We start from the raw sequence: 24976 nt of genomic DNA on the forward strand, positions 1-24976 counted from the left end.
TTAATATTTTTTTCAGCGCAAATATCACCAAGATTCCAAAGTTATTGGAAGTACTGAGCAGAACTTTTTTATTATTATTATTATTATTATTATTATTATTATTATTATTATTATTATTATTATTATTATTATTATTATTTAATTTTATTTAAACCTGCTGTATTTCCTCCTGGTTATTTAATGTGGCCTGAAGGTGTATTAACTGAACATTTGATTCTTTTAACAGTTTATTTTTAGTGACGGAGAGAGATTTATTCTGTCAGATGGGATTACAGAAGTCAGATCTTCAGGGTGTGTCCAATCAGCCGTGACATAGATGAATATTTGGGCTAATCTATTATGTCAGAAATATACTTTTTTTATCCACTTGAAGTTTTGTGTTGTTCTTCATTTGAAAGACTAAAGCGCATTTAGAAAATATGAGTGTATTTTCTGTACACACTGGTGTGCCCCCCTCATTAGCAGCTCCCCCTCTCATTTGAGACCCCTGCTCTTTATTAATATTGGTACGGTCCGGGCTCTCCTGCACAGACATGCTTGTCGAGTTGATTAGTGACTCCAAATTGACGGAATTTATGAGTTTCTTCTGTCAGACCTTCTTAGTTTCACATCTGTGATTCGTAGAAAGCCGATCTGTGTCTTTACTTTTGGTCTGAATTGAGAGCTCTTCCTCAAAATGATGCAAATCAGTGTTTCCCGGCGTAACCCCGCACCGCTGTCACACTCGCTTTAGCTCAGAAGCCACTTGGACAGCCGACGACCACAACAGTAAAATCACTGCGAGGATTCTGCAGAGAAGGGAGCGCTTCACAATACTGGCTTCAAGGATTTACAGAGAAGTTGTAGTTCAGTTTGGTGCCATTAAAAAATATCCTGCCTCACTTTTTATTCTCAGACTCTGTTTAAACAACAAGGTTTCAAGTCAAAATACTGCATTTCCAGAAAGTTTGGTGTTTACACAGCCAAGTTTTGAAAACGATGTCATTACCATGCCAGTCCAGGAGTTGGCGCTGTTGTTTTGTTTTGTATTGAAACCACACACACACACACGCATGAACAGTAGATTATAAACATTAACAACGGTAGAACACGGACGTTCTAGTGGACAGACGACCCAGTTGGATTGTTATTACGGTGACTGTCAAAATAAAAGTGCAAGGAGAACATGGACCGGGGGTCGTGACACTCTGGAGGAAACTTCGTTCTGATTGTCTCTACTGAGCATGTGCAGAACTACTAGTTACTACAGTCGTGGTGCTCATGAGCAGTAGCAGTGTTGGGAAAAGTTGCGTCTTCCCCCGGAGAATTTTCAAAACTCCTCTCCGATATATACTCATGCATACCTGATCAGATAAGAAGTAAAACCTCCTGGGCTCACGTTTATATTCTCATCCTTCACTGCATGAACCATAAATCTATTTTATGCTCTTCTCCTGCACGTGCAACAAATATTTACATAATTTGTCAGCTTTGTGCGGGATTATGTTCCAAGCTGAGAAACCTGCTCCAGGATAAATATTTGAGGAGGTCCAAACAAAGAGTTTGCTGGTGGAGGAGCCGGCACAGCGCAGGGAGGAGACAAGGAGACAAGGAGACGAGGAGACGAGGAGACAAGGAGGGTTTGTTTACGAGTAAACTCAACAGGAGTGTGAGAACGCCGGGCGTCTTCCTCATTCTGTCGCAGTGGAACGATAAATCCTGCCCCGTGGTGCGGCTGGCTGTGCGTTTGACCTTTTGACCTCTCTGTGCTCGCAGTGGAGGCCGTGGTGGAGTTCGACTATGAGGCTCAGCAGGACGATGAGTTGAGCCTGACGGTGGGGGACGTCATCGTGAACATACGGCGGGACGACGGAGGATGGTGGGAGGGCGAGCTGGGGGGCCGCCGGGGGCTGTTCCCCGATAACTTTGTCAGGGTGAGTAACGGCGCGCCGCCTGCTGCTGTCGCGCTGCTATGCTGTCTTCCTGAACGTGCGCTTGTGGTTTTGTGGCTGCTGCTGCTATTTCAGTCGTCATGGGAGAGAGACGAGTCGTCTGACGAGTCGTCAGACGAGTCGTCAGACGAAGGTCAAATGAACAGAAATCTGCATCGTTCCCTTAAACATGCGTTTTTTTTTTTTTATCATCAACACGTATTTCACAAAAAGCAGTGGCAGCAGGGTACCGTATTTTCTGGACTAGAAGTCGTTCCTCATATAGTTTTCCACCATTTGCTGTATTTCACAATCATACAAACAAATTTTCAAATAATCTGTTGAGATTATTCTGTGAATCACCAGTTTAAACAACAAAAGCCACATTTCAGAAGTGCCAATTTAGTGTTTTTTCATTTTTTAATTGGTCAAACAAATCTAAATTCATGTTCTTGCCCAACATACTTTTCAAGAGTTTCTTACTTTTGTGTAATTTTTACTTTAAATTCTGCTGTGCAGGTTTGTTTGTGCAGTTTCAGAGAATTATGGTGATACTGGAGGTTTTTCTGTGGTACCGTAGCAGCATTCTGTTGTCATGCAGTGACATCTAGTGATCTCAGATGGTATCTACAAGTATATTTTTATATGTAAGTTACTCCTTAATATAAGTTACATAATCTGCTCTACAACAAAACACTGAGTTCTAGTCTGGAGAACACATTAACACGTATACATACACATATTGCTTTTCATTTTTTACATTATATAAAATAAATAGTTTGTTTTAAAGAATATGGTGCAATTTGAAGCAGAGATAGTCTAATACAATATTGCAGTATAACACTAAAAAGCAAGATTAGCAATAAATGACAAGAAAATGAGGATGATCAGTTACCTGCATTTTAGTTAAAACTCTTAACTTCATGCAAGAAATATTAAATAAAATTAAGATTTTTTGTGTCCTTGCTTGTCTTCAACGTTTTATTATTTTCATGCACATGTAAACCAACTTTATGAAAAGTCTCCAGTCAACTCGCGTTCTGGGGCTTTATCGCCCCCTGTTGTTGTGGAGTGTGAATACACAAAGCGACATTGATTTTTATCTTCGGCCTCTTCGGAGTCACTGAAAACGCAACTTTTTGAAAATACTCCCAACTCCGTCACCGTGGAAACGGGGGCGAAAACCTCATGTATGATACTACAACAACATATTTGATCTTAAATTAGTATAAAGAAATGAGTTTGGATAATTACACATCAGGAGGTAATGATACATGCACGCCGTGCATCGATCATTCTCTAACAAATGTACATTATTGGACAACATGCAAACGCCACACAGAAAGGCCCCCGACCGGACCTGAACTGGGGAGTTTGGTTTCAGTCTGTGTGTCGTTACACTTCACCACATACAGATTCGGAGCTCACTGTTCCGTGACACTCAGATGTCTCTTTCACCAGCAGGTATTTCAGATTGCTTGATGTCTGCCTCGGCTGTGCTCCGGCGTCTGTTTGCAGAAGGCTGAGTGTGTCCTCACAGACTCTAAATCGGGTCGGTAGTTAATCCTCCACAACGCTGCGAAGGATCTGAAAAACTGTGCGTAGAACCGAGAGGCTGCCGCCTCATGACTTCCTCCAAGATCAAAACTCCTGTGGGTTTCAGTCTGGCAAAGAAAACAATACGTACAGTTTTGGTACAGTTTCTGAATATAATACAAAGAATAAGAGTTTATATGAGAAGAATTGACAAGGAAAATATGTTCTAAATATCATTATTATCATTAACGGAAGTTTTCCCAAAACTTGTTATTCAGAATATTGTGGTACAAACCAGATGGTAGTATTCCAGTTGATCACAAGATTCCAAGTTGGGAATTCAATGGAAACGCCAACAAACTACCAAAAATACCTCATGTACACGGACATGGACAAGCTGAATGCACTGGTGCATCAAATGAAAACAGACAATTTAATCTCATTGTGTTTTAGGGGTCTGTTTCCATGACAACGGTGCTCGGGGGCTCTGAAAACGGGACTTTCTGAAGACGCTCTGACTCCGTCTCCATGGAAACGTGTGAAAATGTAACTTTTTCTGAAGCGCTGCTACTGCACATGTGCAGCACAGCCCTAGTAAATAATCCTCCTGCACATGCTCAGTAGGTAAATAATTAGAACAAAGTTTCCTCCGTCGTGTCATGACTCCCAGGCCGGATTCTCCTGGACTTGGTGCTTTTATTTTGACAGTCACCGTACTACCAATCCAACTTGGTGCACTAGAATGTCCGTGTTCTCCCATTGTTCATGTTAATAGCGTGTTGTTCTCTGCTGCGTGAGTGAGTGTGTGTGTGTGTGTGTGTGTGTGTGTGTGTGTGTGTGTGTGTGTGTGTGTGTGTGTGTGTGTGTGTGTGTGTGTGTGTGTGTGTGTGTGTGTGTGTGTGTGTGTGTGTGTGTGTGTGTGTGTGTGTGTGTGTGTGTGGTTTCAACAGCGGTAACTCTTGGACCGACATGCTCACGACATCGTTTTCAGCGTTCCTGTCATTTCTGTAGAAATGGACGCCGTTTTAAAACGTTACCGCGTCGACGCCGAGCTTTTCTGAAATGAAAACGCCAAGACGAGGCATTTTCACTGTCTCATTAGAATAAACCTGAAACGTTGTGTGAATCAAAGCTCCCCATAGATTTATTACAAGGAGGCCGGTGTCAAATTACAAGCACATGCCAGCATGCTGATGGAAGAATCTTCTGCAAAGTTGATTCATCAGAATAAAAAGGCATTTCATCATATATGTAAATATAACTCGTTTTAGACCGAGGGAGAAATCAGGATCAGGAGACCCGAATCATTAAAACTGAAGAAAAAGAGCTGCTGCATGTGAAACAGGGGGCTGCTCTACCAACGCTTTGCTTCTGTTTGAACAGAGAGTACAAACAAACTGAACCTGTTCAATGTGGCGAGAATCATTTCCTCCGCTGCTCAACCACCACTTCTGTTTCTGCAATTGATAAGATACATGCATTTTCTTTCTAGTATTTGCTGTAATGCTTTGGCCTTTTCTATAACTTCCTCCATCAATACATCCGACTCCTCATCACAAGCACACAAAGTTCCCTGCAGATAAAAGTGAGTTGAACATAAGAACTCCGGGCCTAATCATTAAAATTGGCTTTTTGTTGAGATTTTAGTCATTTTCTGTAGAAATGGTTTGGTTTAGTGAACATAGAGAGATTCTCATCAGTATACTCTGCACCACAACGAAGACAAACTTTAAATTTAAAGGTTCTTAAGGCACTATTTTACCCTTCCGCCCCACTCGAGATGAAATTAGGCTGCACATTAAGCATACAAAATACTCAAATAGGTGTTATTGTTAGTAATTGCACGCTAACTGAAAGCCCCATCTGTTTCCATGTTTTTCTGCCCGTCATGCCCTTCAGTGTGTACCTCGGCAGTGGTTGGAACTACATCGATAGATAAAGATGGTACGCTGCCTTATCTCGAAAAGAGAAACTTTTGACTGAAGCTTCTGAGCTGCAGCTCCAGCAGATTGATGTGGGGAGTTTTATTGGCGGTCGGGGCGAGCCGAGTTTACCGTGATAAGAAGGAGGAGGAAGTATCTGGTTCACAGGCTCGTGAAGGGAGAAGCAGAAGAAGTAGAGCTGAGAGCAAACAGACACTCTGGGCTGAAGCAGGGGAAGCAGGGGAAGCACCGTCAGGTCGCTGGCTTCACCCTGTGTGTGTGTGTGTGTGTGTGTGTGCGTGCGTGTGTGCGTGTGTGTGTGTGTGTGTGTGTGTGTGTGTGTGTGTGTGTGTGTGTGTGTGTGTGTGTGTGTGTGTGTGTGTGTGTGTGTGTGTGTGTGTGTGTGTGTGTGTGTGTGTGTGTGTGTGTGTGTGTGACACAGAGGAAGGCTGTGAGTAATGCAGTAATACCAGACTGCTCTGTCACAAGACTGCAGTTATGGGAATCAGTGACATTAAGCTCTGCAATGCCATTGAGTGTGTGTGTGGATATGCAGGTTAAAGAAGTAACAGGAAGTCGCCCCCCCCCCCCCCCCCCCCCACCACCACCACCAGCTGCCCACGTTGTGGTTTTGCATTTGACTAAAAGCGCCCAGCTCCAAATCCTCCTGATCTGTTCACACCTTTTCTAAACACAAGTTCCTCTTATAAGATCTTCTCAAAGTAGTTCCGTAGTGACGCAGCTTCTTTTCTTTTTTTTTTAACCAATCGATTAATACGCCGACGACTGCCCGCTATCGTCCCGGCGAGCAGCCGAGGCGCGCGGGACGGGGAGATTTCCTGGTGAACAGACTCGAGGATATCCTGTTTATTGGACGCTCCGGCAGCAGCCGTGTGACCTCTGTGCTCAGTCGACCGGCAGAACCCGTCGCGGGTCGGAGTCACATGGCGGGAAATGCTTGGAGTCAGGGGTCTCTGTGGGCCGACGGGAGGATCGGCGCCGGAGGTTCAGGACGAGGGAATCAATGTACCGCGACGGTCACAATGAACGTGCTCACACTAGGTGTTTCTACTTGTCTTGAAATATTAAAGGTATTCCTTTATTCCTGCTGAACGACGCTCCTTCACCTCGATTCCATTTTTGCATCAGTTTTACCTTTTTAACTCTTATTATTCTCCAATATTCACTCTGCTTCTTTACTCTCCCCTTTTGGCTATATTCAGTTTATTTTGTTCCTTTTTTTCTTTTTCCTTCTTTTTTTCCTTCTTTTTTTTTCTATTTTCTCTTTTTTTTTACCCTTTTTTCAACTTTTTTTCTCTGTTTCGTCACATAATTCCATCCTGGTACCGTATTTTCTGGACTTTAAGTCAAACTTTTTTGTTGTTGTTGTTTGGCTGCAACTTTTATAAATAGAAAGTATACATTAAATACCATCTTGGACCACTAGATGTCACTGTATGACAGAATCCTGCTCCAGTGCAACAGAGAAAAACCCTCCATTATTATTAAATTTGACAGAGTAAGAAGAATGTCTCCACAGTTTTTAGGTACTCGGTTTAAGAGCGAAATATTCCGTTTCACATTCACAGTAAAACCCAACTTTACTCTCATACATTTTTTCTTTTAATCTTATTCCCATAAGAAAACCTCTGACTCTTAAGTTTTCACGACAGCGCTTCGAGTGAAAGTTTCAGAAAAGTTTCACGTTCACACGGTAACGTTTTGAAAACTAAACGGAAACAGCAGAAACAAGATGGCCGCCGTTGGTTGTTTTTGTAAGGAAACCAGACGCACATGTTGCGTTTTCCCTGTTTCCATGGAGACGCAGTCCGAGTGGTTCCAAAAAGCTGTACTTGTCATGTTGAGTTGGAGTCGGGAGTGTTTTTTTCCACCTTGGCACATGTTTTCAAAAAGTTGTGTATTCAGTAACACAATGTAATGTAATGTATTACTTCCATTTTCAGGTGAAGGTGTTGTCGTGTGAACAGGGCGAAGAGTCACTACGTTATATCTGAAGCATAAGAACCAGTCCTGAGCAGTGAATTGATATTTTCAGCTAAAAAAAATAAAGTGTTTCCAATGATTCCCTATTAATTATTGAAACATTTGCATATAAAAGCAGTACGTTTTAACATCCTTATGATTTGGAAACTTGTGTAGTACCTTTGCATCTAAAAACACGACAGTATATTTGAAAAGTTTGTTATAAATCATTTGTGTGTTTTCGTTTCCTGATGAAGCTCTCAAAGCTTTTCTCTTTATTTTTGTGCAAAAAGGTTTAAAATACAGTTCAATAATTCAAAACCGTGTCAGAGGCTAGAACTACTTTCACCAAAACAGGTTTTACACGTTATAATGAATCTACCAGGTTGTGTATTTGACACGCATATTTTGAAAGATTTTATTTTTGATTTCACGACGCAGGGCTAAAGTTATGAGGAAGAAATCATAGAAAGGCCTGAAATATGTCAGATTAGATGTATTAGATAGTAAACATTTGCCTTTGCGTTGTGTGTTCTGTGTAAGATGTCAGCTCGGAGGCCGTTTGTGATCTCTGCTCTCTGCAGTGTGAGCGGTGGAAGTGGAGTTGTGCAAAGAAACGGAGGGGGAAATATTGTATTTCTCAATGCAGCCACACTGTTTCCTCATTCTGGGTTTGTCTGTGCTGCATGAGGGATTGTTTGCAGGACTCCTCCTCCACAGAGGCTGCTTCTCGGCATTGTTCGGCTTTATCTGCGCCCGGGGAAAGGTCAGAGGTCGCCTGGTGGGGGACAAAACATGTCCTGTGCTTACTGTCGAGGCTTCTCCACCAATCGTTTGGGACAGAAGAGACATAATACAGGTGTTTCCAGCGGAGTTTTCCTCTCTGGATCCCCTCCGGAGGAGAGGCGGTGCACGTGTTCATTATTCAGGCAGCGATGAAAATGTTTTACATTTTCATCCCTGAAGAATTCATGTTTTATTTCTGGTGAGGCCGAGGAGCCTCTTCCAGGCTGCAGGCAGCCGGATGGCCGCCGTGGCTTAGTGTGTGTGTGTGTGTGTGTGTGTGTGTGTGTGTGTGTGTGTGTGTGTGTGTGTGTGTGTGTGTGTGTGTGTGTGTGTGTGTGTGTGTGTGTGTGCGCACACGCCGTGCGTCCTGCAGGATCGATGTGTCCGCCGTTAACGCTGCATTAGACCACTTAGCGGATGCGCGGGGGTTCGACCCGCAGTTATGCAACGTCATGTGACGACCAGACTCCAACGGCTCCCGGTACTTTAAATGTGCTCGGGTTTTTAAAAAAAAATGCAGGTTCCTGGGCCCGCCGACCCTCCGACCCTCCGACCCGCCGACCCGCCGACCCTCCGACCCTCCGACCCTCCGACCCGCCGACCCTCCGACCCTCCGACCCGCCGACCCTCCGGCCCTCCGACCCTCCGACCCTCCGACCCGCCGACCCTCCGGCCCTTAATTAATCTATTTTTGTCCAATCTGTGTCGTTCATGATCATTCTACAACCATTTTACGGCTGTTTCATTTAGCATATTATTGATCTGATTTGACACCTCTATGTTGCTTTTGTGAATATTTTGAGTAATTTCTTGTCTGAGGGCATTTTTCTATCTATTTATGTTCAGTTTGTGTGACGTTATTGTCTGTAGTGATGTGTTGCTGCCTCATAGTGATGGTATGGTTTTTGTGGTTTGTTTTTGGTTATATTTTTGTTAATTTTGTACCTTTCTATCGTCATTTAATGGCTGCTTTAGTGTCATTTAGTTGTTTCTCTAACATTTTATGCTAATCTTATATCTATTTATGTTAGTTTTCTTGTCTTTTTGTGGCTGTCTCTGCTAATCTGTCTATTTAATGCAGCTTCAAGGCAATTTGTTGGTCATTATGGATATTATGCATCTGTACAAGTTAAATTTGTGCAATTTTGTTGTTGATTTGTGGCCATTTTGCACGTCTACTGTAATTCCACGCCTCTTAAAAGTCTTTCTTAGTTCATTAATCAATGATTTGGTGTCATTTGTAGCTAGAAAATCCGGAGATTCTTGAAGGAATTACCTTCTAAAGGTGTTTCGTCAAACTAGGCGGTTTTTTCCAGTGTGTTTTTCTTAAACTCTCCCTCTCAGCAGCTGGTACTGAAACCAAACGTTCCCATTTTATTCCTCAACATAACGTTTGGCTCTGAACAGCCGGGTGTTCTCATGTTTCATTCATAGTCTGATTTATATAAGAGTGTATGAAGGCCGGATCTTGGAGGAATCCACTGATGCTGGTGGACAGATCACCACCGTGTGAACCTAAGACGTGTGTCTCTTCTGCTAAAATGGACTGAATCTGGTTTGTTTGTTTGTTTGTTTGTTGTTTTGTTGTGGAGGGTCTCTTGAATGAGCTGCAGTTGTTGTCGAGGAAACGTCTCCTCTCTGGTATTTTTGGATCCGGGGCTCATTAAGGCGTTCGCGCTACACCAGGCGACACCAGGCCGGCGTGTGTGCGTGTGCGTGTGCGTGTGCGTGTGCGTGTGCGTGTGCGTGTGCGTGCGTGTGCGTGTGCGTGTGCGTGTGCGTGTGTGTGTGTGCGCGTGTGCGTGCGGCGGCTCGCTCTGAGTCAACGCGGCCGGTCCGTCTGCTTCACTGCCTCGCCACAGGCCAGAGCTTACGAAACGCTGTCAGGACGGATGTGGCGGCGGGACGTCAGCGTTCCCGGTGATCCCGCCGTGCGATTCCTGGTGAACGCAGAGGGAAAACGCCCGTTTGTGTTAGTGTGAGCGGCGGCGGCGGCTCCTGCAGGTGAACGCTCGGGGTCACCGGAGGTCACCTGCTCCACAGCTGCAGCTCACACGTCTGATTCAGCAGAACTTTGTCCGTCACATTCATCCAGTCGTACGAGCTTCATTGAATTGAGAGATTGTCGTTATTTTTTATTAATATTATTGTAAAAAATTAAGAAAAATAATCACAGGCTGTGGTTTCATTACAGAAGCAAACAACAGCGCCAACCCGTGGCCTGGCATGGTAACTACACCGTTTGCAGTGTTACTGCTGTTGCCGTAGTAACGGACTTGGCTTTCTAAACGTTGCCGTGGATACATGAAACTTCTTAAATGAAAACACAAGAACAATGTATTTTCACTTGAAACGTCTTATATAAACTATTTTCTTTCTTTTTTTTTGTTTTTCTTTGTTGTAAAAAGTCATTCTAATATGCATTCCTCATTTAATCATAAACTAGTCGCTTTAACTTTACAATTATAGTTCACAGATCATGTTTAAACCCGAATATTTATACAAATTTTACTGTTTTGGCAGCAAAACGGAGCAATGCCGTCTTATTAATGGAATTTTTAGTGGAGATTTGATAGGAAACGGCCTCATTCTTGTTCCTTTTAGGTTTGAGATGATGTGTTTCACTATAAATCTTCAGTTTCAGACATCATGAGCTGCATCTTTGTGTTTTCTACTAATCATCCCAGCTGAAAAGTATTTCATAATCCAACTCTTCAGAGAAAGTTCTTTTGTTCCAAACTGGAGCGTTGCTTTTATTTTCCAAGTCCTCCCAGGTCTTTCCTCACCTCCCGTCTCACTGACGACGTCCTCCGCCTCTCCGCAGGAGATAAAGAAGGAGGGGAAGCGCGATGGAGGAGGACAGGCGAGCGTGATGCGGTCCGACCTGTCCAACGGCCGGGCCAGCCCCGTGTCCGACCCCAGCGTGCGACCGGGCCGGAAAGGTGGGAGTCATGTGTGGAGGATGTGGCTGCAGGTAGTCGGGCTCAGACACAGATCCTCTTAGTGTGTGTGGGGATTTAGGTCAAGGTTTGTTCACCAGACGACACGCTGCGCACACGCTCAGGCCGTCGCACACCTTCACCACCACGCGCTGCAAAACGGATTTGGAAAATATCTGCAGGACCATACTTAAGAGTCGTATAATGACGCCAGAGACATACAGGACTCTGACAAATAGAAGCAAAATGAAAAAAAAGGGTTAATGATTTCACAGAGACGCAAAATGCCTGCAAAGCAAACACGGAACTCTACGACCGAGAGATTCCAAATGACAATGAAGAGTCGCAGAACAGTCGCACAACCTGAACACATTTATAGAAACGATAAACCGCTGAAAACAATCACACAAAGGGGCAAAGAGTCACGACAAACGACCCTATACATTACCACACACGATGCAGAATTAGAGACAAAGACAAACCCGATCAGGAGGCAAACTGGTCAATTAAAACAATACAAAGATGTAAAATGGCTTAGAAGAGAGACAAAATGTCTGCAAAGAAATTCTTTATGATAGGATAGACTGACATACAAATCTACTACCATCACACACAGTGACAAAATAACAAGAAACACACACAACTACCCTAAAAAAGGCACAATTGCCACAAGGAATGTTAAAATGACTATAGAGGGACAAAACCGTAATTTACAGACATGAGATTCCCTTAAAAAGCTTCAAAAATAAAGACAAAATGAATAAATGTCAAATGTTGAATGACCTTAAAGCATGAAAAAGGATTATAAGCGTGCAGTCATGTGAACACAAAGTGATGCCAAACGGCTCGGTTAAAATCAATTCAAGGATGGAGAAATCAAAACCTAGGAGCATATTAAAAAAAAAGATAAACAAACAAAAAGTAAGGTGAAAGTACCAGGAGATGTAGAATTAGCACGAGGGAAAAAGCTAGACCACAAAACCTCCGGTTAAGGTTGCAAAATGACCATGAAGGTGTTTATGCAAGGACTGCAGGGATCCCAAATATCTCCAGATGACATTAAACAAGCATAAAAATGGTTCAAAGCAGCGAGAAGGAGACATTAAAAGGCATAAAAGGACTAGAAAGAGCAGTGAAATGACCATAAAGAGGTGCAAATGGCCCACAATGCCTCTCTCTGGTAGAGGTTTCTGCTCTGGGCTCTTTTACTGGCATAAAGAACAGGAGCAGAGCCCCCCCCTGTGGTGGGAGAGGGAACTGCAGCCTCACGGCTCAGAGTGAGTCAGAGGTGATGAGCAGCATGACGACCTCAACACCAAACACCTCCAGACTGGACCGACGTGTCCACGGCCTCCGCCGGGTCAACCGTCCACTAACAGGGAGGTCAAAGGTCAGCTGGCCAGAGGAGAGACGTAAGAAATACAGCTATTGTACAAGAGGAGGACGAAATGGAGTCACAAATTATTCAACAAACAGGAACCAAGAACCACCCAAAAATTATAATAATAATAATTATAATAATAACAGTAATAATTATAATAATAATAACAGTAACAATAATAATTATTATAATAACAATAATAATGAATAAAAAGGCATAGATGAATACATATCCTAAAACATTCTAAAAAGAAATGTGTATATATATATATCATATTCAAATAAATTTACAAAAATACGATAATAAAATCAATAAAAAAAAAGGAAATAAATGAACAAAATAAAAAAATAATAAACAAATCTCATTAAAATTTGTAATGGCAATAATATTAATGACAATAATATCAATAATTATAATAATAATAAATTATGCTAATACTGATGATAAATCAAACATCAAATATTGGACGAAATAAATCTCAGACTATTATTGTTAATTGTTGTCAAATTATCACCCACAAATTTGACATAATATTTATTGTAAGTCACCATTCAAACAATGGTGAGAAATATGTAGGAGAGTCGTTCTGTTAACTACGATTGTTTCCAGGATTTACAAAGTTTTGTGTTGGTGCAGTAAAGACGGTTTAATTTATTACATTTTGAGGAAACGTCTATTTATCAACGACTATGGAGGGGAACTTCTGGATTACTTATTGAGTATTAGTCTCTCCACCTGGCTGGATGGTCAAACATATGACTCTACCTGGAGGTTTAATAACGTGTGTGTGTGTGTGTGTGTGTGTGTGTGTGTGTGTGTGTGTGTGTGTGTGTGTGTGTGTGTGTGTGTGTGTGTGTGTGTGTGTGTGTGTGTGTGTGTGTGTGTGTCACAGGGGAGCAGATCCGTAAGCGGAGGTGTAAGGCTGCGTTCAGCTACGTTCCTCAGCATGAGGACGAGTTGGAGTTGAAGATCGGCGACGTCATCGAGGTCATCGCAGAGGTGAGACGCTCTCTCACTTCCTGCTTGACCTTCGTCACGTTCTCTAAATCTATAGTCCGCTCACAAATACATTCAGCTTTATAGCAGACACGAAATCAAAGAGAGACGGTATAATAATAGATATATCTCTTTCATCAGATGGCATGATGCAATTCCTCTATAATAATCACAATTGGGAATAATAGTATTTAAACCAATTCTTCCATTATCAGGTATTTAGATCATTTTACTGATGAGAAGTTGCTCTTGAATTAACTTACATTTATTTCTTTATAAACTTTGTTGTTTTTTTCAGAATACTAGCATTTGTACATTTTATTTCATATTCATATTACAGCTCAAAACTAGTAGTTCAGACTCCGGCTGCTAGATGGCAGCAGAGAGCTTCCAATATTATCTAGTTAGAATCCCTATTGACTGACATTTGTGGGATGCACACTAACTCTGTGTTAATCAGTTCACACAGGTCAGCTCAGGTACAGTTTTATTCTGTGATTAAAAAAATGCCATTTTAAACTGAAAATACATCATATAGATATAAACATTTCATATAATTTTATTAGATGCTGACTTTCCCATAAGTTATCTGTTTCCTTATGAGCACAGACAGTTCTTTGACTTTTTTTAATTTCTTATTATTTCTAACAGACATTAGTTTCTATGTTTTTTGTAGATGTGAGGAATAAAAGTGACCAAAATCAGCTTTTATCCTCTTTTTTTTAAATCTTCAAATCCATGTCAATTATTGTTTTCTGTTATTTTGTGTGAATCTGATTCGCGCATGCTGCTCTCGTTCATCGGTGAAGGTGGAGGAGGGCTGGTGGGAGGGGTTCCTCAACGGCAAGACCGGAATGTTTCCCTCCAATTTCACCCGAGCGATCCAGAAGGAGTCGGACACGCCCACCTCGGACACGCCCACCTCGCAGGAGGAGCGCCACGCCCGCAGCAGTGAGCCTCCATTTTAAAACCACTTAAGAATGGAGTAGCTTCATTCTGATTGCAATGAATTCTTCAATATTCCCTGTGTGTGTGTGTGTGTGTGTGTGTGTGTGTGTGTGTGTGTGTGTGTGTGTGTGTAGGTAAAGACAGCCCCGGCAGTGAGAGTGACGGAGGAGACAGTCGATCAGAAACAGGGTCTGAAATCCAGCCGAAGAAGGTGAATCATCAACACCTGCACCATGAATCGTATCAATACTTCGATACTACAATACTTCAATACTTCAATACTTCGAATGAGGCCTTTTTCTTATTTCTACCTTGAATACGTTTTCTGATTTCAGTACTTATTCTCAGGGTCTGATTACACCACAAAGTTTTAAAGTAAAAAATAGAACCTCCGTAGCGTTTTGGGTGCCGGTTTCCACGACAACGTTGCTCGGGGCCACTGAGAATGGGACTTTTTGAAAACGACTCCCAAGGGGGACGTTTATGAAAATGCTCCAACTGTTTGCAGCTGTTTGCATGAGCATGCAGCGTCGCTTGCTTTTTCATACTGACTCATAGTAAATCTGGATCCATCTTATCATTAGACTCCAGAAGAGAGGATACTTTTGTGTTCTACTCAAACTTTATTGAACTTATATCACATGCAACTGCACACTGGAGAGATTCAACATAAACACAAGCTTCAAAACAATGAAAACCACACATCCTTATGATTCTATTTTTAAACACAAAACATGAAGTGAAAAGGGGATATTCTACCGCTGTAGCTCATTTACATCCCTAGAGACTCCTCCAGTGTGTCGACCCTGCAGCTGCAGCAGCAGCAGCAGCAGCAGCAGCAGCACTTGTTTGCTGCTGCCAGGCCTTCCTGACAGTGGAGATGAACCCGAGCTACACATCCAGAGCTGCAGGCTCTCGTTGTTTACTGGAGGTCACATCAGGGACAAATGGAAGTTGTGGATTTAACAATATTTTGGCAACAGTGTGAAATTGCGCGACACAGACGGACACAAGCAGATTAGAACGCAGCAGAAACAAGCGTGCAACTGCAGCCATGACAGCTCATATTCTTATCTCTATACTTACTTTCCTGAACGGAACTAACAAATAAACCAAGAGCCTCTTTTGTTTTTTAAATCAGCGTTTGTTCTTGAACGTCTCTTCAGGTCCGAGGAATCGGCTTCGGGGACATCTTCAAAGATCAGCCCATTAAGCTCCGCCCTCGCTCCATGGACGTGGAGTCCGAGGCTGACAAGGTGAGTGTCACACAGAGCTCCAGGCCACTAGGGGGCCTCCAAGGGCTGATGAAACTCTCCAACCCTTTTGGTTGGTTTCAAATGATTTATGAATATGTTTGACGCTTGTCAGAAGGGAACCCCTCTGGAATTTTAGGGCGCGTTCACGGTCCCCAGTTTGGTTCAGACCAAAGTTCTCTTCAGGAAAAACGTTTTGTTTGAGTGACGAGAACTCGCCCAGGAACCCTGAACCAGAGCGAGAAAACGATCTCTGGTCCCTTTAAAATCACCGATCTCGATTCGTTAATGATCTTTCCAGCAGACGGGGTGAGAGGACGGGGGGATAGGATTCATAGAGCGCAATGCATTCTGGGTAGTAGACAAACAAAGCTAACCGCGTGAATCAGAAGAAGCAGACGCAGAAAAATAATGCGGCCAGACGTGGAGTAGAGAGGAAGAAGTAGTGAGGAAGAAGTAGAGAGGAAGAAGTAGAGAGGAAGAAGTAGTGAGGAAGAAGTAGAGAGGAAGAAGTAGAGAGGAAGAAGTAGAGAGGAAGAAGTAGAGAGGAAGAAGTAGAGAGGAAGAAGTAGTGAGGAAGAAGTAGAGAGGAAGAAGTAGAGAGGAAGAAGTAGAGAGGAAGAAGTAGTAAGGAAGAAGTAGAGAGGAAGAAGTAGAGAGGAAGAAGTAGTGAGGAAGAAGTAGAGAGGAAGAAGTAGTGAGGAAGAAGTAGAGAGGAAGAAGTAGAGAGGAAGAAGTAGTGAGGAAGAAGTAGAGAGGAAGAAGTAGTGAGGAAGAAGTAGAGAGGAAGAAGTAGAGAGGAAGAAGTAGAGAGGAAGAAGTAGAGAGGAAGAAGTAGTGAGGAAGAAGTAGAGAGGAAGAAGTAGAGAGGAAGAAGTAGTAAGGAAGAAGTAGAGAGGAAGAAGTAGTGAGGAAGAAGTAGTGAGGAAGAAGTAGAGAGGAAGAAGTAGAGAGGAAGAAGTAGTGAGGAAGAAGTAGAGAGGAAGAAGTAGAGAGGAAGAAGTAGTGAGGAAGAAGTAGTGAGGAAGACGTAGTGAGGAAGACTCATTGATATCTGGTCTGAAGACTTTATATCACGGTTGATTGAGGCTATCCATTAGCCACGAGCTAACTAGCCTAGCCACCACCGCACCAATCAATGAGCCGTGTTTCTTCTTCACTTCCTCTCTGGTCAGAGTTTGTTTCAGGCGACAGCGCCCCCACACCAGCAGCAGGTGTAACTGCAGGAGATTTTCCAGGAGGTTTGATCTCTAAAGTGAATGTGAACCAAATGAAGGAGTGAATAATCTCGGCTCCGCCCCCTCCCAAGTGAACCGGGTCCTGGACTATCCGAATGTGAAAGGCTCCTTCGTCTGGCGCTGATCTCACACGGCGTGATGCGTTCATAAGATTCTCCAAAGCTCGAAATGGCAATGGAATGTGATTTCACATTCTAACTTCTGCTATTGCACCTGAGCGCCGCAGCTTTTGTAAATCGTTGTTCTGCACATGCTCAGTACATCAACAAAGTTTCCTCCAGAGTGTCATGACTCCCAGTCCATGTTCTCCTGGACTTGGCACTTTTATTTTGACGGTCACTGTATTGACAACCCAACTTGGTCGTCTGTCCACTAGAATGTCTGTGTCCTCCTGTTAATGTTAATACAGTATTGTTCTGTGTGTGTGTGTGTGTGTGTGTGTGTGTGTGTGTGTGTGTGTGTGTGTGTGTGTGTGTGTGTGTGTGTGTGTGTGTGTGTGTGTGTGTGTGTGTGTGTGTGTGTGTGTGTGTGTGTGTGTGTGTGTGTGTGTGTGGTTTCATTACAAAAGCAACCAACAGCACCCACTAGTGGCCTGGCATGCTAACTACATTGTTTTCGGTCTTCCTGCCGTTCCCGTGGAAACTGACGTCTTTTTCAAAACGTTGCTTTGTGAAGCTGAAACTTTTCTGGGAAAAAAAAAGAACAAAGAAATAAAAGAACGACGCGTTTTCACTTGAAACATCGTGGGAACTGGATCCACTGGAAATATAAACACGTGAAGTTCGTAACACCGTGATCAGTGAGCAGCGAGGGGAGGAAGCTGGAGTTCCTCCGCTTCTTCTGGTTCAGCTTTACAACACAGGACGTGGTTTCATGGTCACACACACACACACACACACACACACACACACACACACACACACACACACATTAACTCACACCCTGCAGGGATTTGACTATTAAAGCAGAAGTGAGAGAGAGAGAGACGGGGGGGGGGGGAGCGAGAGGGGGGGAGAGAGAGGGGGGGGGGAGGGGGGGGGGGGGAGAGCGAGAGAGAGAGCGAGAGAGAGAGAGAGAGAGAGAGAGAGAGAGAGAGAGAGATTGATTCACTGACACACTCAGGTCTTGTGCTGCAGCTGATGCAGCACAGCTTCGCCTCTCACAGCGTCTGGAAACCCGAGGAGGAGGACGGTAGGTTCACTTCTCTCTGCTCCTGTCTCCAGATGGTTCTGCTGTACCCGCCACCACCAGCTTCAGGACTACTCAGTGCTCTTGTGACTTCAGTTCTAATGTAAGAAGTCTGTGAAGCAGAGATGGGAGCTTCTAGGAATCTGGCAGTTGAGAGAGTTCTAGAATCTTTCAGGGTTGACATGTTTTAGAAGCTGTGAGAGGTTTAACATTTTTAAAGACTGGACAGTCAAACCGCTCCGAGAGTTTCAGAATCTGTGGGAGTTAAAGAATGTGTTGTGGAAACCTTCAGAGTTCTACAATCTTTTAGAATTTGCAACATCCTTAGATTCTGTCAGATTTCTAGAATTTGTGACGGTTTGAAAATACGTCAGGGTTTGAGAATCAGGAAGAGTTGAAGAGTGTGAGAGGTCTACATTCTCTCTGAGCTCTAGAACGTGTTAGAGTTGTAGAGTCCTTCAAGGTTCTAGATTTGTGACGTCCTTGGAGTCTGTCAGAGTTCTAGAATCTGAGAGTTGTGACGTCTGTGAGGATTCAAGAACATGGGAGGGTTCTAGAATGTGCCCGGGGTTGTAAAATCTGCATCTCTCGGGAATCTGTTCTGGAATTTGTGAGTGTTCAACAATAGGTTGAGGTTGGAGAATCTGCCAGGGTTCAAGAATTAAGACGAGTTGGAGACTTTGTGAGAGTTCTAGAAGATGGTAAAAATCTCTAAAGGTCTTACAATCAGCTGAAAGCTCAAGAACCTGTCAGCTTCAGTATAACCAGGAGTTCAGTGATTCTGGAATCTGGATTTCTTTAGAGTGGCAGCATCTGTGAGAGTCATAGATTTATAAGAGATCTAGAATCATCCAGAGTTCTAGAATGAGCGTCTTGAATCTGTAGAGTTTGAGAATCAGGAGGATTTCAATGATTTTTGTGGAGTTCTAGATCTTCCAGAGGTCCAGAATTTGTACAATTTGTTAGGTCCCGAGAGTCATAGATTCTGTAGGTGTTCTTAAACCCGCCGCAGTTCTAGATTGAGAGAAAGAGTTGTAACATTTGTGAAAGTTCTAGTCTGGCACCGTTGAGCAATTTGTGAGATTTCTTACATTTCTAGAATGAAGAAAAATGTTAAAGTTCTGGATTTTGTCCGAATTCCAGACCTAATTTCCAGGTTGCACAGTTTGATGCGTCATTAAAGTTTCAGTTCATAGAAAAAAACGTGGTTTCCTCTTCCTGTGTGCAGACTGAAGCCGTTCTAAGAGGTTCCTCCTCCGTCTGTTTAGATCCTGATCTAATCTGATCGGAGGAGTTTCACCTTCACTCACTGCAGTTTGACTTTGTGTGAAGAAGAACCTTCGTTTGGTGGCTTTTACTGTCGCATTAACTTATTGAAGTGAAGCGTTCGGTGTCTGATCCTGAACCTTACAACAGTTCAGCTCATATTTTCAACACGTGTAATAAACCTTCTGCCACATTTGAAATTGTTCTTACGTTGCGTCTCCTTTCGCTCAGCCAAACAACAAATGTTCCTCAAGGAGGAGATCAGAGGAGATCAGCATCTGTTGCCATGGAGACTCATTTGGTTTCTATAAAGTGTTGTACTGTCCTCCAATTATATGTATTAGCTGTTAAAATGACCCTAATTAGGATTTACTGGACACTGAGGGAGAAGTTTAACATAAATATTAAGACGTTAGGGGTTCATTTGTAGTTTCTGTCATCGACTGCAAGAAAATATAACAGAATCTAGTAAATTTCCCAATGAAGGGTTAAAAAAAAAATATTAAAAATCTTGTTTAAAATGAATGTATTCAGTATTTTGTACAATTGTTCTTTGATTAATAGCAGAACAAACTTGAAATACGACAGGAAGATGAGGACCAATCACAAGTCTGTGTGTGTGTGTGTGTGTGTGTGTGTGTGTGTGTGTGTGTGTGTGTGTGTGTGTGTGTGTGTGTGTGTGTGTGTGTGTGTGTGTGTGTGTGTGTAGGATGTGTGTCAGCCTGTCCTGCTGTGCGGGAGGCTGTTATGCTGCTTTATGGAGCGCCCGGTGACGGGGCTCCCTAATGAGGAGCTCTGGAGCTACAAAGGAAAAGCGTCTCCAGAACTTCACCGCTCCTGTTTGATTCACAATCTGTTCTCCTGAAGGGAGGAGTGTTTGCTGCTCTCCTCTTTGGTTTTTTTAGGGTTTTTTTTCCTTCGCCCCGTGACTCAAAGTCACCGTGGCGTCAGATCAGCTGAGTTTACAGTTTGACTCATTCTCCACCTCCTCTGCAGAAGGACGAACGCTGGTTCACCAGGAGGGATTCACTCCCAAAACACCCGGAATCCCGGATTCAGCTCCTGAAATATGCATGTTTTCTTGGTTGATCAACGGCACTCACGGCCACTGAAAATGCAACTTTTTGAAAACGCTCGGGCTCCATGGAAACGGGGGGAAATAGTTGTTCTGCACGTGTCATGACTCCCAGTCCATATTCTCCCTGGGAGTTTTATTTTGACAGTCACCGTAAAAACAATCCAACTTGGTTGCCTGTCCACTAGAATGTCTGTGTTCTACCGTTGTTGTTTAGAGTGGATTGTTCAACGGCACCAACTGGTGGCCCAACATGTGAATTACATGGTTTTCAATGCTTCTTCTTTTTCTTCTTCTGGGTTTAATGACAGTTTGCATTCATAAAGTTGCACCACCACCCTCTGCTGGTTCCAGCTAGTCCGTACCATTCCCACCGCTCACGGCAAAATGCGATTTCACGAGGCCCAACGCTGCTGTCTGACGGCTCTGTAGCTCAGACTAGTGGCGGCCGGCTGCATTACAGTTAGAAATAGCCTCGGACGTGGATAAAACACTTAACTGATGAATATCTTTGCGTGCATGAATCAGACTTACATAGAATATCAAGAAACAACAATACACATGTGTTTGAGGGTTTAAAAAGCAAAATGGAGGGGTTTTCACTTGAAGCATCATGTGACCGGGGGCCTCAGTGCTTGTTTATGGAAGGTAGAGGATCAGACACAAAACCCGAACCGCGACACCACTGTGTGAGTTTTATTTGATATATATTGATATAATTGTGAACAAAATTCTTTAAACTGCGAAAAGTTTCCACACAAATAAGAGATTCTTCTGGAGTTGCTGCTTCCTGCTGAAATCTCTCCTGTGATCAGTTTACACGCTTTTAATGAAGCCACGTGTTCCAGCTTCGACACTAACCACCATCAGATGATGTCAAAAGTACATTTGCTGCGTGGTCGTACCCCATTCGGGCACATTGAAGGCAAGTCTACCTTCATATTTCTATATTAAATGATGAATTACATTTCCTCGTAATGGAACCGTTCTTTTAAGAGAACCGAGCTGGAGGTCATGTGAGGTGTGACGGCTCCTCGTTGGGAGGGGGAGGGGGAGGGAGGGGGAGGGGGAGGTGAGGAGGAGGTGAGGAGGAGGGAGGGGGAGGCAGGGGGAAGGGGGAGGGGGGTTTCTCCACGGCCGACCTGAACAGAGCCGTGTGTGTGTGTGTGTGTGTGTGTGTGTGTGTGTGTGTGTGTGTGTGTGTGTGTGTGTGTGCGGTTGGACAAACCGGCTGCTGTGAGTGTGTGTTTTCCTGTGGAGGAGCCACCCCGGCTCCACAAACACCGCCCGGGGATCCACTCCGGCCGGGGGAACAAGGGGCGCTTTAACTGCCCCCGACTGAAGAAATCGTCTCTTCTCATTCGACTTTTAAACTCAAGAGTTTTAGATTTCCAGGATAGGATTTTTATCGGGGTATTTTGGTGTCAAAGCTGAAGTAACTAACTGAATCTACTGTGAAATCTATTTGGGAGAAAAAGTGAAAAGGTGAAAGTAGAAGACTGGTTGAATTTGGACCAGATCAGTGCTTCTCTGTTTACACCGACTCTCTTTGGGCCACGCTCTGCGTTCTGCCACGCTCTGCGTTCGGCCACGCTCCGCCACGCTCTGCGTTCTGCCACGCTCTGCGTTCTGCCACGCTCTGCGTTCTGCCACGCTCTGCGTTCTGCCACGCTCTGCGTTCGGCCACGCTCCGCCACGCTCCGCCACGCTCCGCGTTCCGCCTCGCTCCGCGTTCCGCCTCGCTCCGCGTTCGGCCACGCTCCGCGTTCCGCCTCGCTCCGCGTTCCGCCTCGCTCCGCGTTCGGCCTCGCTCCGCGTTCCGCCTCGCTCCGCGTTCGGCCTCGCTCCGCGTTCCGCCTCGCTCCGCGTTGGGCCTCGCTCCGCGTTCCGCCACGCTCCGCGTTCCGCCTCGCTCCGCGTTCGGCCTCGCTCCGCGTTCTGCCACGCTCCGCGTTCTGCCACGCTCCGCGTTCTGCCACGCTCTGCGTTCTGCCACGCTCTGCGTTCGGCCACGCTCCGCCACGCTCCGCCACGCTCCGCCACGCTCCGCGTTCCGCCTCGCTCCGCGTTCCGCCTCGCTCCGCGTTCCGCCTCGCTCCGCGTTCGGCCACGCTCCGCGTTCCGCCTCGCTCCGCGTTCCGCCTCGCTCCGCGTTCCGCCTCGCTCCGCGTTCCGCCTCGCTCCGCGTTGGGCCTCGCTCCGCGTTCCGCCACGCTCCGCGTTCCGCCTCGCTCCGCGTTCGGCCTCGCTCTGCGTTCTGCCACGCTCTGCGTTCTGCCACGCTCTGCGTTCTGCCACGCTCTGCGTTCGGCCACGCTCCGCCACGCTCCGCCACGCTCCGCGTTCCGCCTCGCTCCGCGTTCCGCCTCGCTCCGCGTTCGGCCACGCTCCGCGTTCCGCCTCGCTCCGCGTTCGGCCTCGCTCCGCGTTCGGCCTCGCTCCGCGTTGGGCCTCGCTCCGCGTTCCGCCACGCTCCGCGTTCCGCCTCGCTCCGCGTTCGGCCTCGCTCCGCGTTCGGCCTCGCTCCGCGTTGGGCCTCGCTCCGCGTTGGGCCTCGCTCCGCGTTCGGCCACGCTCCGCGTTCCGCCTCGCTCCGCGTTGGGCCTCGCTCCGCGTTCGGCCGCGTTCCGCCTCGCTCCGCCTCGCTCCGCCTCGCTCCGCGTTGGGCCTCGCTCCGCGTTCCGCCTCGCTCCGCGTTGGGCCTCGCTCCGCGTTCGGCCGCGTTCCGCCTCGCTCCGCGTTGGGCCTCGCTCCGCGTTCCGCCTCGCTCCGCGTTGGGCCTCGCTCCGCGTTCGGCCACGCTCCGCGTTCGGCCACGCTCCGCGTTCCGCCTCGCTCCGCGTTCCGCCTCGCTCCGCGTTCCGCCTCGCTCCGCGTTGGGCCTCGCTCCGCGTTCCGCCTCGCTCCGCGTTGGGCCTCGCTCCGCGTTCCGCCTCGCTCCGCGTTCGGCCTCGCTCCGCGTTCTGCCACGCTCCGCGTTCTGCCACGCTCTGCGTTCTGCCACGCTCCGCGTTCGGCCTCGCTCCGCGTTCCGCCTCGCTCCGCGTTCCGCCTCGTTTCCGCGTTCCGCCTCGCTCCGCGTTCCGCCTCGCTCCGCGTTGGGCCTCGCTCCGCGTTGGGCCTCGCTCCGCGTTGGGCCTCGCTCCGCGTTCCGCCTCGCTCCGCGTTGGGCCTCGCTCCGCGTTGGGCCTCGCTCCGCGTTCGGCCACGCTCCGCGTTCGGCCACGCTCCGCGTTCCGCCTCGCTCCGCGTTCCGCCTCGCTCCGCGTTCCGCCTCGCTCCGCGTTCGGCCGCGTTCCGCCTCGCTCCGCGTTCGGCCACGCTCCGCGTTCCGCCTCGCTCCGCGTTCCGCCTCGCTCCGCGTTCGGCCGCGTTCCGCCTCGCTCCGCGTTCCGCCACGCTCCGCGTTCGGCCACGCTCCGCGTTCCGCCACGCTCCGCGTTCCGCCTCGCTCCGCGTTCCGCCTCGCTCCGCGTTCCGCCTCGCTCCGCGTTCGGCCACGCTCCGCGTTCCGCCTCGCTCCGCGTTCGGCCACGCTCCGCGTTCAGCTCCGCGTTCAGCTCTGCGTTCGGCCACGCTCCGCGTTCCGCCTCGCTCCGCGTTCCGCCTCGCTCCGCGTTGGGCCTCGCTCCGCGTTCGGCCGCGTTCGGCCTCGCTCCGCGTTGGGCCTCGCTCCGCGTTGGGCCTCGCTCCGCGTTCCGCCTCGCTCCGCGTTCCGCCACGCTCCGCGTTCCGCCTCGCTCCGCGTTCCGCCTCGCTCCGCGTTGGGCCTCGCTCCGCGTTGGGCCTCGCTCCGCGTTCCGCCTCGCTCCGCGTTCCGCCTCGCTCCGCGTTCCGCCACGCTCCGCGTTCCGCCTCGCTCCGCGTTCCGCCTCGCTCCGCGTTCCGCCACGCTCCGCGTTCCGCCACGCTCCGCGTTCTGCCTCGCTCCGCGTTCCGCCACGCTCCGCGTTCCGCCACGCTCCGCGTTCCGCCTCGCTCCGCGTTCCGCCTCGCTCCGCGTTCCGCCACGCTCCGCGTTCCGCCACGCTCCGCCTTCCGCCACGCTCCGCGTTCGGCCACGCTCCGCGTTCAGCTCCGCGTTCAGCTCTGCGTTGAGCCACGCTCTGCGTTGAGCCACGCTCTGCGTTCGGCCACGTCTACACGACAGCGGTTCCAGTGGAAACGCGCCGTTTTATTTTTCAGAAACTTCGTTTTCAAAAGGTTCGCGTAAATGTCGCACCTTAGAGGGAGGAGCCTCACGTTGTCATGACAACACTAATATAAACATACCATTACGAATGTGATTTAAAATTTTCTTCATTAAAACTTCTCCATCAGTCACTCTTCTTGTATGTTGTGCGTTTATTCAGGCAGTTAACCCTTTATCGGACTGTAAAGGAGAATTTCTGTATTTCTTCCTTGTTTTTTTCAAACTAATTTAATTAATAGTTTGTTAATATTTGATGACAATTACAATACAAGATGATTAAATTGTATTTTTGTTAGTTTATTTGCACAATTGCTGTTTGGAAATAATGTTTTCCTTCCGACTGATTGATGCATTTAACTTAAA

The 24976-nt window shown here is 46.5% G+C and overlaps 1 protein-coding gene across 1 annotated transcript in view; it reads left to right on the forward strand.

The window, feature by feature from the left end:
- The window catches only part of sh3kbp1 (SH3-domain kinase binding protein 1), a 42302-nt gene that overhangs the window by 4866 nt on the left and 12460 nt on the right, over window positions 1–24976 (forward strand). The window contains exons 2-7 of the mRNA XM_080490042.1: window positions 1756–1913; window positions 10962–11079; window positions 13350–13456; window positions 14263–14404; window positions 14536–14612; window positions 15568–15657. Coding sequence (XP_080346168.1) covers window positions 1756–1913; window positions 10962–11079; window positions 13350–13456; window positions 14263–14404; window positions 14536–14612; window positions 15568–15657 — 692 coding nt within the window. The remainder of the gene's footprint in view (window positions 1–1755; window positions 1914–10961; window positions 11080–13349; window positions 13457–14262; window positions 14405–14535; window positions 14613–15567; window positions 15658–24976) is intronic.

The sequence above is a fragment of the Lipophrys pholis genome (assembly GCF_963383615.2).
Source record: "Lipophrys pholis genome assembly, chromosome: 20".
In the NCBI taxonomy this organism is placed as follows: domain Eukaryota; kingdom Metazoa; phylum Chordata; class Actinopteri; order Blenniiformes; family Blenniidae; genus Lipophrys; species Lipophrys pholis.